General features: G+C 41.1%; 2 protein-coding genes across 9 annotated transcripts in view; both read right to left on the bottom strand.

Moving 5' to 3' along the window:
- LOC129718575 (neutral ceramidase) overlaps positions 1 to 5,960 on the bottom strand; it is a 47,490-nt gene extending 41,530 nt beyond the window's left edge. The window contains exons 1-2 of one of the 4 annotated variants that reach the window (XM_055669474.1): positions 5,692 to 5,960; positions 5,198 to 5,327 (exon numbers count right to left, since the gene is read on the bottom strand). The gene's annotated coding sequence lies outside the window, so the exon portion shown is untranslated. Of the gene's footprint in view, positions 1 to 5,197; positions 5,328 to 5,641 lie in introns of all 4 variants that reach the window. The other 3 variants (XM_055669472.1, XM_055669473.1, XM_055669475.1) reach the window with 3 other exon arrangements.
- Positions 5,961 to 6,146: 186 nt separating this feature from the next.
- LOC129718577 (neutral ceramidase-like) lies at positions 6,147 to 10,087 on the bottom strand. Of its 5 annotated transcripts, none has more exons than XM_055669484.1 (4): positions 9,961 to 10,087; positions 8,624 to 8,839; positions 7,699 to 8,559; positions 6,147 to 7,308 (listed from the first exon to the last, which is right to left on the bottom strand). In XM_055669484.1, exons 2-4 carry the CDS (start codon positions 8,756 to 8,758, stop codon positions 6,202 to 6,204), a joined length of 2,103 nt encoding a protein of 700 aa, XP_055525459.1. In that variant the 5' UTR covers positions 8,759 to 8,839; positions 9,961 to 10,087; the 3' UTR covers positions 6,147 to 6,201. The 5 variants fall into 5 exon arrangements, with proteins under 5 accessions (XP_055525459.1, XP_055525460.1, XP_055525458.1 ...); XM_055669485.1 differs by lacking the exon at positions 9,961 to 10,087 and adding an exon at positions 9,919 to 9,935; XM_055669483.1 differs by lacking the exon at positions 9,961 to 10,087 and adding an exon at positions 9,699 to 9,893.
- Positions 10,088 to 16,857: the final 6,770 nt, after the last annotated feature.

Raw genomic sequence — 16,857 nt, forward strand, 5'->3', positions numbered from 1 at the left:
AGATCGCCAAAGCCATGCAAAGCCTTGAGGCAGCGTTGCCAGATGAGGGAGAGTTCATCGAAGCCCCTCTGGAGGACTACTGGACTAGTGTTAAAGCAGCCAATAGCAGCGCAGCTGAAGATACTATTGGGTTCATCGAGAAGAAATCGACGCAACGGCTGGTTCGAGGAAAAGTATCAGACAGTTCTAATGAGAAGAATACAGTATGGTTATTGGTGCTGCAGCAAAACACCCGTCAAAACGTGATGCTATATAAACAGAAACGAAGACAGCAGACCTATCTTTTCCGGTACAAAAAGAGCCTGGAAGAGCTGGTGTGAGGAAAAAAAGCACAGATGCTCCATTCTCAGGAAACACATAAACTCTTCAAGAAACTCCCGCGCGGGCTTTGTGTCGTGAGCCAAAATATGGACTAGGATGGAAGAATCTTGATGAATGAACGTGAGTGATCGACAGGTGATGCAGAGGTAGAGGACCAAGGGTGCAGAAGGAACAACTTCGTCAGCATATCAGATGAGAAAGACATACCGCTCCCCGCGATAAGTGAAGTTAAGGATTCTATTAAGCAGCTCAAGAACAACAAATCAGGTAGTAAAGATGGCATCGCTGAGGAGCTTATCTAACCGGACCCTGAAAGCTTGGCTTCCTGGCTGCACCAGCTGATAATCTGAGATACAGAACAGCTACCGGATGAGTGGAAGGAGGGAGTAATATATAAGAAGGACGACACGTTGGAATGTGAGAACTACCGAGCGATCACGACTCTCGATGCAGCCTACAGTGCTCTTATTTTTCGTCGATCAAGACCACGATGAATAGTGCACAGTGCTGTGAGAAGATTTCGAATGCCTATTTGATTTCAACAAGGCGACGGTCTGTCCTGCCTCCTGTTCAACATTGCGCTTAAAGGTGTAATGAATCCAGCCAGTTCATCTGTTTCACTGACGACGTGGACTTTGCGTTCCAGCCGGTGTCTGAACAGTATACTAAGCTGAAAACCCGAAACAGAAAGGGTAGGATTAAAGGTGAATTCGTCGAAGACCAAGTACGGCTTGCAGTAGCATAGTAATCGACGGAGATGAGTTCAAGGTGGTTAACAAATTTGCGTACCTCGGATCATTGGTAACGTCAGACAACTGCAACAACTGCTACAGATATCCGCAGACGTATCGTAGCTGGAAGTCGTGCCTACTACGGACACCACAAGACCTTGATGTATAAACAAAACACGTCACAAAACATTGACAATGCTCGATCATTGCAAGCACTGGCCGTTTTCGAATGACGTGTGCTTAGGACCATCTCCGGCGAGGTGTCTGAGGATAGCGTTTTGCGAGTTTGGAATCTACGGGATCTTAGCTGGTTACGTAGTCCGTAGAAGGCCCTGTTCGCTGCTGCAACTCGTCGTTTCACTTGGCGGCTCATATCGTTGTCATATCGTTGTCACTTCAAATAGTTCACCATCTATCTCCACCTCAGCACGGAAACTCCCACGCTCTCTGCCAGCTACCATGTACTTCGTTTTGGCAGAGTTAACGGCAAGTCCCAATCTTGCTGCTTCTTTCTTTGCCTCCTCCACGGCATTACGGTTGATACCGAGATATCGGTGTCGTCAGCAAAACCAAAAGGCATGTAAGATTTCGTGATGATTGTACCGTTTCTTTCCCCGTTTGCTCTTCGTAATGCACCTTCAAGGGCGATGTTAAATAGTAAGTTAGAGAGCGCATGCCTCTGCTTCAGTCCGTTCAACGTTACGAACGCGGCTGATGTCTCGCCAGCTATTCGCACACAAGATTTCGATCCCTTCAGCGTCGAGAAAACGTGTTCCAGCATGATCTGCCACAGCTCGTTTCTTTTCACCGAGTCGTATGCCGCCTTGAAATCCACAAATAGATGGTGAGTCGGTAAGTTGTACTCTCGGAACTTATCGAGGATCTGTCGCAGGGTGAAGATTTGATCCGTCGTGGAATGCCCCTGTCGAAAACCAGCCTGATATTCGCCAACAAAGGATTTCGTTAACGGTGTCAATCTGAAGAACATGATACGGGAATGCACTTTATATGCGGAGTTGAGCAACTTAATGCTCAACTTTTTGCAATAATCTAATCGATGACCCTTCTTATAGATAGGGCATATGAGGCCTTCCAACCAGTCGTTCGGAATTTATTCATCCGCCCAGATCCTAAGTATTATCTGATGTATCGCATAGTACAGCCGCTCTCTTCCCGCTATTAGAAGTTCGGTCGGGATACCGTCCTTCCCAGCGGCCTTGCCGTTTTTCAGCGCACTTATCGCCTTTTCATCTCCTCCTGTGTTGGTGGCTCCACAGCTTGTTCGTCACTCGCAATCGTCATCATGTTCCTGCTCTGCTCATCCAGCTCCTCACCGTTCAATAGCGCCTGAAAATGCTCCTTCCATCTAGCTGCAACCGTCGATTTATCAGTAAGCAGGTTGCCGTCTTTGTCATTACACATGATCGAAATTTCTGCTTCTGACTTTGAACATAGTTGTCCTCTGCGCTGGCGAGCACCTGCTCCTCGTACTCGCGCTTTTTCCGACGGTGGGTTCTTTTTTCGGCAGCTCTTGGCCACCCTGTACCTCTGTTTTGACGCGTAGCCGCAGTGAGCATGCGGCTCCTGGCACGGTTCTTCTCGTCTGTCGCTCTCTGGCACTCAGCATTGAACCATCCATTACGCTATCTTCCACGCGTCGTACCTAGTAGGTACTACCTACATCCTCTCTCGCAGTCGTTTCGATGGCGCCGTGGATACTGCTCCACAGCCCATTTATGTCTTCCACTCCTTCCTCCTGCTGTTCTGCGATCCGTTAATCCAGCTCTCTGGCGTATTCTGCTGCCATCAGCTTTCAACCGCTGAATTTTGAAACGCGTCGTCCTCTCTGTGCGAGATTTCAGCACGTCCGACAACCGTGCGCAAGTCTTACAAACGACGAGATAATCATCAGAGTCAATGTTTGGTCCCCGAAGAGACCTGACATTAGTAACGTCCGGAAAGTGCCGACCGTTAATCAGTACGTGATCGATCTGGGAGCAGGCTGCTCCATTTGGATGCCTCCAGGTGTGTTTCCGAATATTCAAACGTGGAAAATAAGAGCTACATAGTTTTTCAGTCTCACGCCGTTCTCATTTTTTGACGAGTAGAGGCTATGTCTTTCAATGACCGGACGAAGAATTCCTTCCTCCCTACCTGTGCGTTTGCGACTCTGATGACGACTTTTACGTCATGTTTTAAGCACTCGTCATAGATTCGCTCAAGTTTGTCATAAAACTCATCTTTGACTCCATCGGATTTGTCCTTTGTCGGTGCGTAGGTGTAGGGATAAAGAAAAATTATGTCGAAAATAGTAGGAGGGTGGTTTTCAAGACACGACCGCATGACGTTGACTACCGTATTCTTATATTCCATTAAAACAAATAGTAGAGGGAATTGCAACGCTTCTTTTACAAAACTTCGAGGCACCAAAAGGTACCAGTTGCCGATTATTCTTGTTTACTGGTTAGTCCGTCCAGAATTTCAGCCATTTTAGTATTTTTCAGTAGCCATGTACTACTAACAGCCACCCGCATTACGGGTGAAACCGGCACGAGATAACCGGTACTATTTTTTCTTTCCTCCTTTCAGCTGCAACATCTAGCGTCCGTATGTAACCGTTACGGTTTAGTAATGAAACTGATGGGATGAAATGTTCGAATGATACCTTTTATATGAAGGCTTCGTCAGTTAGTTAGAAAGAAGGAGGGGCTAAGTAGAAAATGGAATGACATGGAACGTAAATAAACATCGGAAACAGAAAGTGACAACAACAATAACAACAAAATCAAATCGATTGTATCCGTTAGTGTCGACTGTGCTTGGAAAGAGAGGTAGTGATTGGCTGCGCGGTATGATTTATACAATTGATATTAATTACCAATTTTTCAAAAGTTTATCTCAAACAATAGCTTGTTTTTGTTACATCAATTTAACCGCAAAAGAATTTCTGATCGATTGATGCCAAAACCTCGAAAACCTGATTATAAATGACAGGAAAATAGGCGCTCAAAACCTGACCACTTTTCCCTGGTTGAATTACTAGATTTTCAAACTCGGGCGCCTAACTTCGATATAGACGAAGTAACCGCACGCCCTAAATCTTCGTGAAATATCGTTTTTTTTTTTGAAAATTCAATCGATTTCGCGAAAAAAATTGAAATATTTCAATATGTTGGAATGCAATTTTTGTCATGGCTAATAATTGCGTGCAACGCAATATAAGTTCTCCCTCCAAGGTCACGAAAAGTTTCTCGGTTAATGACGGTTAATTTTTACTAAAATATTAGTATTTTAAGCATGGGTTGCACCAAGTATTGAAATTTCGTTTACCGAAATTCTTGAAAATTCTGCCGAAAACTGATCTAGGTTTATCAGCTGTTGAGTTATCGGCAATTATATTTGAGTGTATACATGGTTTTCGCAGGTAGGACTAAAAATTGGTAAAAAAAGGTATTGCCGAGGTTATTCGTAACAACTTGGATGGAAACGTCACTTAGTGAAAAGACTCCGTAGTTACATAAATGTGGCAATTAACTGGGAAATATATTCGTTATTAAAGTTTCCGGTGTAGGAGAAAGTATGAGCATGAGCATGAGCAATATCATAAAATTTTGTAGGTACGTATTTAATTGTAAATAAATATAAAATATTAATTCTTAACAACACTTTCTTACAAGTTGTACGCCATTTTTCAATGACCGAAAAATAACAAGCAATATATTGGAACCACAGTGGGTTCGAAATGGGAATGGAGCCACAAAAAAAGTCACATACAACCCAGTGCAAAAGCATAGGCGCGTCTAAGGCCTGTGTATACCCATTAGGCCAAGATAAAGAAACAAATAATGAAAATAAAAATTAGCCACTAATCCATTTAGTATCAATAATTCAGCAACGAAAAGAAACTATCAAAATTTTGTCAGTTCGTACCCAACCCACGGAAGCCGTATGTGATGAATGCAACAACCCTGAAATGCTAGTTTTGTTATAACGTTGCAAAAAATATCTTTCTTGCTATAAAAACCAGACTGGTCCAAACCGTCCAAACAAATCTGAATCAAGTGTTTACTAACAGGTAATACGGCAAAAACCAATCTAATTCCGTGGGCCTACAAAATATCCTATAGAAATAAGACAACACTTACAGATTGTTTTTACACACCACACTAATTAAATGTTCTGCTATCCTTCGTACTGTTTATAATTTCGTATTCAGTAACATAAAAACACACGGTTCTTCACACAAAGAGTAACGCTGTCACAGTGCACAAGAAACTGAAACAGAGATGCCAGATGTTTTTGAAAAATGTCTGCAACTGCTCGAAAAACCGGAAAAATTTGCTCGAAATCTTAAAAAATTCTATCGTGATCCGAAAAAATTTCGCTCGCGCAGGCAAGTCTGTAAATATCTGCGCACAATTTAACAAAATCTGCGCAAATATGAGGAGACTCTGACAAAAATCTGCAGAAACCCTGGAAAAACTGCAAATATCTGCAAATCAATAAATATCTGCACACGGACTCCAAAAATCTGCGTTTTTCAGACAAATCTACACATTTGGTATCCCTGAACTGAAACAACACTCAACATAAGCAACATGAATCACTTTCGTTCACAAAACGGGGCTTCCTTTCTCACGTGTTTACTCTCGGCATTGTCAAAAGCAACTGAATCGATACATAAATCACTGCCAGAAGCGACTGCACTGCAGCAACAGAAACAGAACGCGTAAAACTATCACCATTAGCCATCAGACAAACAGGAAACAAAACCGCCGCGGGTAGTGACGCAGATGTGGACGACCGAACGGAAAGTTCTGGCTAGGTTCTCTTTTTTCTCAGCATGTTTTTGCATCAGCAAGCACTTCACTTCAGCAGTGTCCGATGTAAACAAAAACATCTGTTCGACAAACCGGCTTCCCCTACCTGATTACCAACAGTAAAAGAAAAACGATAAAAGCCGACCTGCGGGAAAACAAGCTACGCCATAGGAGAGTGAAACTTAACAAAGAGAGAGCCCGCCGCTTTCTGACTAACCCGCCCATCGGTAAGTGCTGCCATCGTTTATCAATAAGAGAAACAAACTCACTGATCTGACTAGTTCTCGTTTGTATTTATCACAAATAATACATTGCTATAAAAATCTCAACTATAAAATGCTAAAATTCCTTGTAGTACCGTTATACGGATATGTGCCTCCTAATATGTACCTCCAGTATCCGAAATGCTGTATCCTGTAGATACCCTGCTCAGTCTCCTGTCCCGTTTGCCATTCCACTTCGATGTCACTGTATGCAAACAGTGTGGACTTCCGAATCCATTTGAACTTCGTATCCCAGCTGGCATCCGTTGCTATCACTTTCCAATCATCATCACCCACTTGCTTTTCCACCGTTAGATACGTTCTTTCGTGCATTAGGTTGTTTCTGGGATTACCGGCGACAAACATTGCTTTGACGGTATCTCCCTTTTTGTAACTTTCCTCCGGTTGAATTTGAACATCACCGAAGTACATCCGAAACGGATGACCATCGAACACAACACCGGTTGAAAGCGTTATTTGCTTGTAATCTTCGAATGGCGGCTCAGGACCTGGAGCAACTTTGTCACCAGTGACAATTGCTTCCATTAATTTTTTAAAACGATCTAAATATATTGTCAAAGTGTGTGGCCCGTACAGTGTAGAAGCGCCCTCGTATCGTTGAATTGCATACTCCTCCGGAGTAGCCACATAGCTAGTGTACATGTTGGACAGCCCAGCCACCACAACCTGTACTTTTTTGCCACCAGCATCAACCGAAGCTTGCTCTATTACCTTCCGCAACCGCCTGCCTGACATGGTCGTAAACTCAGCCGGAACCGCCGCCATTGCAAAGTTTCCCATCAGCAGCACCTGCACCGGAACAATTTTCGGCTGCGTTTCGTAGGAAAACGTTGTCCGTCCACTTGCCACCAGAATGGGCTTCGGCGCTTGACACTCGATATCCTCCGCCGTTGGGACGGCAATGAAATCACGTGCCGTATTCCAGAAGGTGGTATCCGTCAGCATGGCCTGACGGAAATCGAACGCACCCGGACCGTCGGTCGTTCCGGCTGCGAAGCTGTAACCCATAGCAGGATAGCAACCGCGAACTTCTTCGACGCGATTGGTGGTGCGGTTGAAGTACGGAACGACCGCCTTTGTCATGTCGACAAACTGGTGGGCGTAGGATATCGGGCCGCGGATCTCACGGCCGGTGTTGGATTGAAGTAATTTCTGAAAGTAGGAAGAATAGAAGGTAAGGTTTGCTTTCGTAGGATAAACTAACAGTAAAAAGGCGCTTCCATCATGACAAAAAGAATTGTTCTAGGATACATTAACGTATGTCTAACAACTGTTCCTACACTATTGTTCAAGATTGTTTTATTCTTAAACGCTTCCTGTTCTGTCATTTGTTGCATTTACGTAAATCTTATTGGCTTGCCTCTTAACAATAAAGGTAATAAATATTTTCGGCAAGAATGAAACCATAATTTGATTGACTCTATTAATCAAGCCAACAGGTCAACATTACCATATCTATTCTTGCAAAACTGACATCACTCTTGTGGGGCAAATCTGAACAATCTTATGCTCAATCAAAACATCCTACCCTACGATACTCACCGACGCGGCAGTATAAATTCGGGTTGCAATCAGTTTGGTGCTCGCAAACATGTCACTCCCGGGGCCGGAAGCAATACAGGCACCCGCGCCACTAGGACAGGAAGACGTCAGCAAATCGCACGGTAAACCAGTTTTTTCGCACTTCGGTCCCATTACGTTAGGCGAAACGTCACCTAGATTGCTTGCCGCTACGGCTCCTACGAAGCTTCCTGAGCCTGGCATGCTGCCCGGATTCATTTCCTGTTCGAGCAGAATTGACGCGTATCCAACATTATCACTAGAGACATAGCAGTTCGTTTTATTCATCGACGTCGGATGGACAGCGAACCAATTAATTGCTCCTATTAACTGTCCACTACTGCCCACTAGTCGTAGCTGAACCAACTTCTTATCAGTGTAATCTTGATAAAATGCCTTCTCATCTTCTGGGTTATTTTCATAAGCGCTGGGACTTCGATTGATATTGGCTTCCCTAACCTCGGTATCTGATACGAAAATGCGCCCTTCCTGCATACTGTCATGTGCTCTCACAATACTTAACGTTATGCCTTCTACCAAGGCGTTAAAATTTTGCGGTACGAATCCCAGTGATGCAATGTCGTACAGAAATGACATCAGAAATCCCGAAGGCACACTGTGACTGTGAGTACCGCTTAATACTACATTCTCGAACCGATAAATATCGCCGTATTTTTTCTGCAGCAAATCGACGACGTCACGTTTAACTGCGTGACCCATCATTCCAGCATCCGCACTTACAAACACTACACGCTCGCCCTGTTCGTCCTCGAATATGAAGGCTCGTGAAAATTGACGCAGGTGAATTCCATGTCCACGCTGTGAGAACTCTGCATAGCCCATCTAAAACGAAAAGGAACATTACTCAAATTGCAACATGTTCAATCCTGTTTGATTTCAAACGTACAAAACCAATTTCGACGGGTGGACCTGTACAATCTGCGCGTCCCACGCCGATTCTGTAGGCCGCAACCGTCGTTGACACGCCCAGATAGAACGTTAAGCCCACCAATAGCGAGCGTAGCTTTGCTAACTGCGTCATGTGGATGTTGATGCGCAAGCACGTTGACCCAAAGACCAGCAGCAACGTTGTTCTCCTTCAATCATTCAACGGCAGTTGGAACTGAAAGCAAAATGAAATAGAACATCAACATCGTCATAAACCTGTTACATTTTGCGTTTGATGAATGGGTTAGAGATTTGAGCTCGGTCAGTTCGCAGTTCGATGATAAGCTAAATCCATCGCACATCGAAAGGATACACTGTGTAATCAGTTAGTAGCAAACCGATTAGATAAATTTAATAAAATCGGCTATTTTCGAACACTGACTAACTTGGGTGATTAGGTGTTTTATGCAATAACTTGCAAATTGTGATGGCTTGCATAAACTTACTTATGCTTTTAGCAAAACCAAGCAGGTATATCGCTCAGTACCAACACTAATCAACGCAAACGGTAAACTTTCAGCAATGTTTCTTGTACTCGCCTACAAACAACTAGCGTGTAGCTTTTTTACAGTTCACTCTTTGTCTCTGGATAACTTGTTTTCTCCACGCGGAGAGAGAGTAGTAGATTAACACTCGCCCTTAACTTTCATCCGACACTACTTTTTGCACCCAAGCAAAGCACTTGTCGCACTCATCCGTCCGGACAGTTTGAAGTTCTCCACTGTACTGAAGTGAACGAGCTTTTCTTCAATCGCTGATGTTTGCTTCCTGGATCGTATATACCAGCTGCGAGTGCGAATCTGGTCATACAAGTTCTCAATTGTTCTTTGTGTTGTTTCTTTGCCTCGCGCGAATGAAAGGGTGTCGGTTTTTTATCGCCAAATCAGATTTTGTCGTGAAGACGATATAAGGGAGAGAAGAACATACACGTAGTTGAAACAACCAGAAGCGAACTTTATATAAATTGTTATCAGAGAATCAGAGAATATATCTTCTGTGAAAAGAAATTTTCCGAATAGACAAATTATACTTGCCATCGTGGAATAACATCTAGATGACGTATTAAACATGACTGTTATTTTAGTTTTTGAACACAATTAACACCACAATCATCAATATCTCGTAAGGCTACTCTAATTAAAACATTGTTTAGTAAATTACGTAGATTACTTAAGCAAACATTAAAATATAACTTGTACACTCTGACATTGCCCTAAATTGATGACACGAATATAAATAATAAACAACTCTCACTCTCTGCTGCTTTCGTTGTCCACTTGTCCAGTGCGCACTTACCTACTACATACAGATCCAAGGGGTGTTTTGCTATTCATGCCCTTTCGCAAACTATCAACATGATGATGAATGAATTCTACTAAATACACACACTGATAATGATGTCCTTCTTCGCTATTTTTCTATATGTACGCACTATACAGTTTGTTTTGGTTGCAGAGATGCCAGAAATAATCAAAACAAGATTTACTATCACCCTATAATGTTCTTGAAATAATTTTTATCTTTAGATATAACATTTATAATTTTATATACAATCTGTTACGCACTCTGCTATGTTAATAAAAACTACAACTGTACTCTACAAGACGGTTGGAGAAACCGAATGAGTGCTGCAAAATTTCCGCATTATTCGAAAAACCATTTTTTATAGTTTTCTAAACGATGTATTTGGGTACTTTTAACTCTTCAAATGAAATATTTTGATGTAAAATATCAGAAAGTGTTTATTTGCTGCGAACTGCGACAGTCTGTAGAATCGTACACAAATATGCATATCTGGCATGCCTGTTCGGTTGATTCGTTATATACCGAGCAAACTTTCATCCCGCCTAACGGGACTGTTCGCATCAGAAACCATCTAGCGGATAATAGCAGAATCACGAAAGACTTTCCTTGTGCTCATTGATAACTACTTCATAGTACTGTACACACCCACATTCGATTGGATGTTCAGTATTTTTTTTACAGATTTATTCGGTAAATTCGTCTAATAGTTATACGATTACCGGAAAAGTTATGTGAATATTTCCCACTGTCATTTTCACGTAGATTTTACGTTTACGTTTACGTTTTACGTTTTACGTTTTTGAGTTCATCATGAACTGGTGAGATTGATTGATTGATTGATTTTTATTATAGAGCCTTTAACCTGAGGGGTCATTCAGCTCTTATAGAACTGGTGAGATGATTTATCCTGTGAATCTTATACAGTAGCATATGCATCTCATATGAATTTCACGTAGAATTCAACTACCGGTAAAGTGGAAAGCATTCGATTATCTGTTAGCTACTACGTTTTATACAACGTAAAATTTCCAAATTTTGTTTCCCCAATTCTTAAGAGACGAGAAATAGTTTTTAGAAATTATCCAAATATGTTGCTTGATGAATCGTATGATTATGCAAAATCGCCGATTTGTAAATGAATCAAACGACATAAAAACTGACAAATATTACGACATTTGTGTGAAACCTCTAAGCTCAAGACTCGATGTCAAATTCGTACGGTTTTTCGAAAGCTCACTTATTGGCGAGCCGTCGAGGAATTCTATTTTATTTTCAGAGACTGAGCTAAACAACAGCTTCGCCATTTTGATTTCTGTATATTTTCACAAAGAGAGTTCACGCGATACTTCTTCTATAACATTCTGTTTGACGTTGCCAAGTTCACGTAGATGCTAAGTGATAAAACATAATATGCGTGTGATTTTTACGTAGATGTTATGTTTGTCTCATAAATCATGCAAAACGACAGAAAATGAATAAGTAAAGAAAATTTCACGTAACGGTAATATAAAAAATATTTTGAGTGTATGTCACTATATTTTATATCCAGTGGCGTCGAACGGAGCTTCTGCACCCGGTGCGGAATTATCCTAAAGAGGAGTGTTCTTTTGATTGGTTTCGAAATCATTCGAAAATAATCTTGAAGATTTCTGTAACACGATTTTGGGACCGTTAAAAAAAAAACACCTCACCGAAAATAGTAGAATAATGGCATCCAACATACGACCGCGTGGTTGACGGAGGATTGCGATAGTTTTGTAATTTATCAGAAAAATTAGCAGACGGTCACAACTTCAAAACGAAAGTAACAAAAACGTTTATTAAATAAACGAATAAAATTATCAGATAATAGGTTTTTATTCATATTAGCGCTGCGTAGGTTGTACTGACAATCCAAATATTTAAACCGTTTTCTCGGTATTCTCTGGACAGGTAAAGGACGCAACATGTAGGAATTTGTTAATGAAGGGCCAGTTACGGATGATGGATTATAAAAATATTTGTCATTAAATCAATTCAAATTAAGCTAAATTAGCTGCAGTCTCGCATGTTATTTCACACTTTTGATAAGCGAGATTGTTTCGAAGGAATAATGAAAGTAATAACTACTTCAATTGAATGATTTTAGAGTGCTAAAAAGTTCCATTGGTGTACACAATAGTGACACTCGAAAAGTTCATTCTTGTTGCCTTGTTATCACGGCAGCTTTACAAACACTTTGAAAGTTGCTAAGCCAGGGCCGGCGTCAGGCTATTTAGGGAAAGTTCATGGGTGGCCTTCCGGAGGTTAACCGGAACATTCGTCATGGCGAAAGGTTTCTCATGCGTGTAGGCATGTTTTTGGAGTTTTTTCTTTGTTTGATTTATCAATTTCCGCGACAAAATTGGTGGATTAGAACTTACGTTCAAGTTTTGCTCAGAAACTCTCGATGGGGCGCAGCTAGGAGACGCTCCATTTCCTACAACGATTGCTTCGAGTGGTGGGCCTACAGCAGATCCAGCCAGTACACCTTCGCCCTTATGGTAAGTTATGGTAAGGTTTCTAAATGGCAGGCACTTCTTGCTATAAACTTTCCCGTTAAAGACCAGTTCAGAGCGAAAGAAGAGTGACTTTGACATCCCCTTCTCGCTGATTGTCAGCCACAGCAGCACCTTCTTGGGGAACTTGGTGTGTCAAATGAACTTCACCTTGGAGCTCACTTCCTTCGTGGAGGAAGTAAAATACGAAGTGCCCTGCCAGTCGTTGCCATTTATGTTTGCCAGGTAATTTTCACAGTTTGGACGATAACACCAACCTTTCGACCAAGCGCACGCAACGATGTATCCACTTTTCCCTCAGTCGTTCTCTTCAGCATCCTTTGGAGCTTCTTATCGGTCAGGGTCGTCCATCGTTCGGAACCTGGTTTTCTCTCGATGCTTTGGACAAGAATCCAATAGTGCCCAAATATTGTAAATGCGGAAACGGGCGTATCCGGCGTTCACAAAATGTCGCACGATATCCGTGTTTGACGAGGCGGGGTACCATTCTTTGTACGCGCACACTTCTGAATGAAGTAGTTTCACTGTTTTCGCCATCACGGTTAGAGGTCGAGCTGAATTTTTTATGCTTACTCATGGGTTACTATGATTGATGCTGCATGGGTTGTTTCTTTAGTGCGTGTACAGGTAAACTCATTTGTGCATTTTTTAATGCAAACGTCAAGGCTCAACAGTTTTGTCTCCTCGAAAAAAGTTCCCACCAAAATTTGTACTAAATCGGACTTCTGGTAAGGCTTCACTGACAGTAGTTAAAGTCTCACTTTTTGGATCAAAGAAAAAAATGCACAAGAGTAGCTCTTAAATTATTCGAAATCGACATTTTGTTGGAAAGCAAATCGCTTAGAAAGGCATGAAATCTGCAGCTTTATAAACCCTCGCTCAATGATATCCATTGAAAAAGGGGTCGCTCGCACTAGGGTTTGCAATCCCGGGAACGATTTCCCGGGAATAGGAATATTGATTCCCGGGATTCTCGAGCTCATCGAAAAATTTTCCATACAATATTGCAATAAAACTAAATATCGTATCAAAACACGAAACTTACGTCGTTGAAGTGTAGAGCAGCTTCATAGTGTGCATTATACGAAGCAAATATTTGCTTGAAACGAAGATCAATATTTGCTTGCCGTGTAATATCAAATTATTTGCTTATTTATTTGTCAAAAATATATGCTGTCTTATTCAGTAAACGATAAATTAAGAAATATTTTTTTCGTTTCATGTCTTTTTTGCTAGTGAGTTTACTACTAAGCGGATAGTTGCTTGATTTTTTCTTTGTTTATTGACAAAAATTTTTTAAACCTGTAAGTTGATAAAAAAATTGAAACCCGTAAATCAATGCGACCAGAAACAAATAAATTAATAAAACTCAGTCAGTGTAACTTGGGTCGTGGCCGCGATTTCACATTATTTACGGAGGTATTCAAGTGCTCTAAAATCTGGCTGCCAAACACTCAGCTTTATCATCAACAAACTAAAAGTATTGGACTCTTTAGTTTCTAATAAAATGTAGCAAGAGCTGGAATCGGTGATTTAGGAGTATTTTAGAAATCTGACACCAGCGGTAATTCAGCGATCTTAAGCAAAGTTTTACAGAAGGGAATTACATTATTCGGGCCCAACGAAAAATTGTCAGCGGAGCTGAGGCGATTGATAGACGATTATTCATGAATTTCTGGAGTGAACTTGAATAAGTTTTTCTCTTCAATTGATAATTAAATTGTAAACGATTGTTTGAACTTTTTATTAATAAACTTTATTTGAAATCTCATTTTTGCTAAGGATTTTTTCTTTTCCCGGTTCCCGGGAATTCCCAGGAAATGAGATTTTTCATTCCCGTTTCCCGGGAAATCCATTCTCGGGAATATTGCAAACTCTAGCTCGCACATGTGCGCGGCAATTCTAAATTTCGAACATAGAAAACATTTCATTTATTTTTGGGTTTTGTCCGATAATTCCGTGTGGGTGAGTACCCTCAGGAATATTTGCCGAGTGGGTACTTCTACCCATACTACCCACATCAACCGCCAGCCCTGTGCTAAGTATTCCATAACAGCCACCAAATAAACACGTTTACGCCTTTTTTGCGCTGCAGATGATGAATTCGACCAACCGTGGAAATTGGAGCCCGGTACGTGATGAACGGGATTTTGATTTTCCTTTGCCGCGACCAAACCTTACCGTCGGTGCTGTCTTAGGATGGGAAATTTCTGTTTGCTATCTTTTATTCCAGGCTTTCAAGGAAAACTTTTAGGGCAGGAGGAGCCTTGTAGAACGGGAAGTGACTTTTGTATACTTTAGTGTCGGATGTGCTAGAGAAGAAAGGCAGTGATTGGTTGTTTAGTTTGATTTAGACTGAGACTGAGAGCTTGACCTGATATTTGGTTATATTTTCAGCTTAAATCGGTCGACATATGCGTTCAACAAGGGTCTACATTTTTCAATGTTCGCTAACTGGGCACGCTTTAACTGGGCTTCTTTTTAATTAAGCGCTCGCTAACTGGGACGATTCCCAGTTAAAAAGACAACCAACGTCGGGGGCATGCGAATGAGGAACATTGAAGGATGATGCTGCTCCTTGATGGTTTCGCGGTTAACTTTTTAGTTTGGCCTTCTAGTTTGGGATCTAATAACAACATATACAGTAACAACACGAATAGAACTTTCTGTCTGGCGACCTACTTGAAAATTAAAATCTTTTTTTAAAGCGTCGCGAAGCAGCGTTAACCTGCTGTTAATCGAAATCCCCCTATACGTTTATTTACGTCTGGAATAACATCCCAGTTAGCAAGCTGATTTTGATAACTGGGAAGAAGCTCTTCGTCCAGTTAACGAACAGTTACTGTAGTACGTAGGGTGTCGAAAACCTGGAAAATCAGGAATGTCAGGGAATTCGTTTTTCTATCAGGGACATCGGGTCCCCGTGGTTCTGTGGTCAGCGATGTCGGTCGGCTAACTCGCCCACACGGTTGTGATATCGGGTTCGATTCCCGATCAGGTCGAGGAACTTTTCGAGCTGGAAATTTTCTCGACTCAGCACTGGGACACGGTGTATCGTTGTACTTATCCTACAACATGCAAAATGTGCCGAAAACAATATCGATAACGAATTCTCTCAACTAATCTAGTTGATCGAGACCGCATTAGCCCCCAGGCTAGCATGTGATATTGTTTTTTGTCAGGGACATCGGGATTATCAGGGAAAACTGAAAAATTATTAGGGAAAAAATTTTAACCGATAAGCGATTCTTTTTAAATGGATCTTTAGCACAAAAACTCATATTTTTGCATAAAAAGCTAATTCGATACCGCTACTGTTCGGTTTCATATCGATCGAATACATTTTCACTGCGATTTCAGCGTTCATCTTCGTTGCACTTTTTTGTGCCAAATGCTGAAAAATATCAGGAAAATAAAGATATATTTCTGGGAATATCAGGTAAAATCAGGGAAATTGGTTTCGAAAATTTATTCGCCATCCTGGATAGCATCACAAAATCAGAATTTTCCACACTTGGGAGAACACATATCTTATTTTCTAATCGATTGATACAAGAATGAAGGAAATCCGTAGAAAGCTGACTGAGTTTAGAGATAATTTTCGTGACACTCTCGATGCTTCCGGGTTTTCATTTTACACCTATATGATGTTATCATAAGACGTAACTCTACATCAGAAGTTTGCGTCCGTATTTTGTTAATTCAAGAATTCATTTATTTAGCTATAAGTAAACGAAGTCTGCATTCCGAGTTAACTAAAAATGCTTGAGAACGATCCTGAAATTCAGAAAAAATAAAACAATGAAAAACGAAGAAAACTATTTTAAATTTAGTTCAAATCAATAAAGCAATTAAAACTAGAACAAAAGGCCAAAACCCAAATGATAAAAATGATAGAAGAAGGTAGAGCGAAAAAGTAATTTCAAATTTAAAAGAACAAAATGATTATATCTTATCTTATTCGAAATTTTCAAATATAAATTATGTGATATTCGATTTCGTTACATTCAATTGTTTTTACCAGAAGCTCCAGTGGAATCGGTTCCGGAGGGACCATTTCGAGGGCATACCACTAAAACACCCAAAACCATAGAAATGGCCTGTGAAAGTAATTTTAGAAAGTTTGAACCAATTATTGTGAAATTCTTTTTAAATACTCATAAAATTCCTCAGTTTTGGAACATATCCCCGGAAAACCGAATTCCCGGGAGAGGAGAATTCCTTCGGGGCTTCGCGGACGCTCATTTGGAAGTAGATCATTTACCTAATTGAAACTATCGAAATCGGATGAAAATTGCAAAAGATGCAAGCATATTAATTTGTGGGTACCCTGGTACCCCGGCGAGCGCTA

Source organism: Wyeomyia smithii, chromosome 1 (assembly GCF_029784165.1).
Source record: "Wyeomyia smithii strain HCP4-BCI-WySm-NY-G18 chromosome 1, ASM2978416v1, whole genome shotgun sequence".
Taxonomy (NCBI): domain Eukaryota; kingdom Metazoa; phylum Arthropoda; class Insecta; order Diptera; family Culicidae; genus Wyeomyia; species Wyeomyia smithii.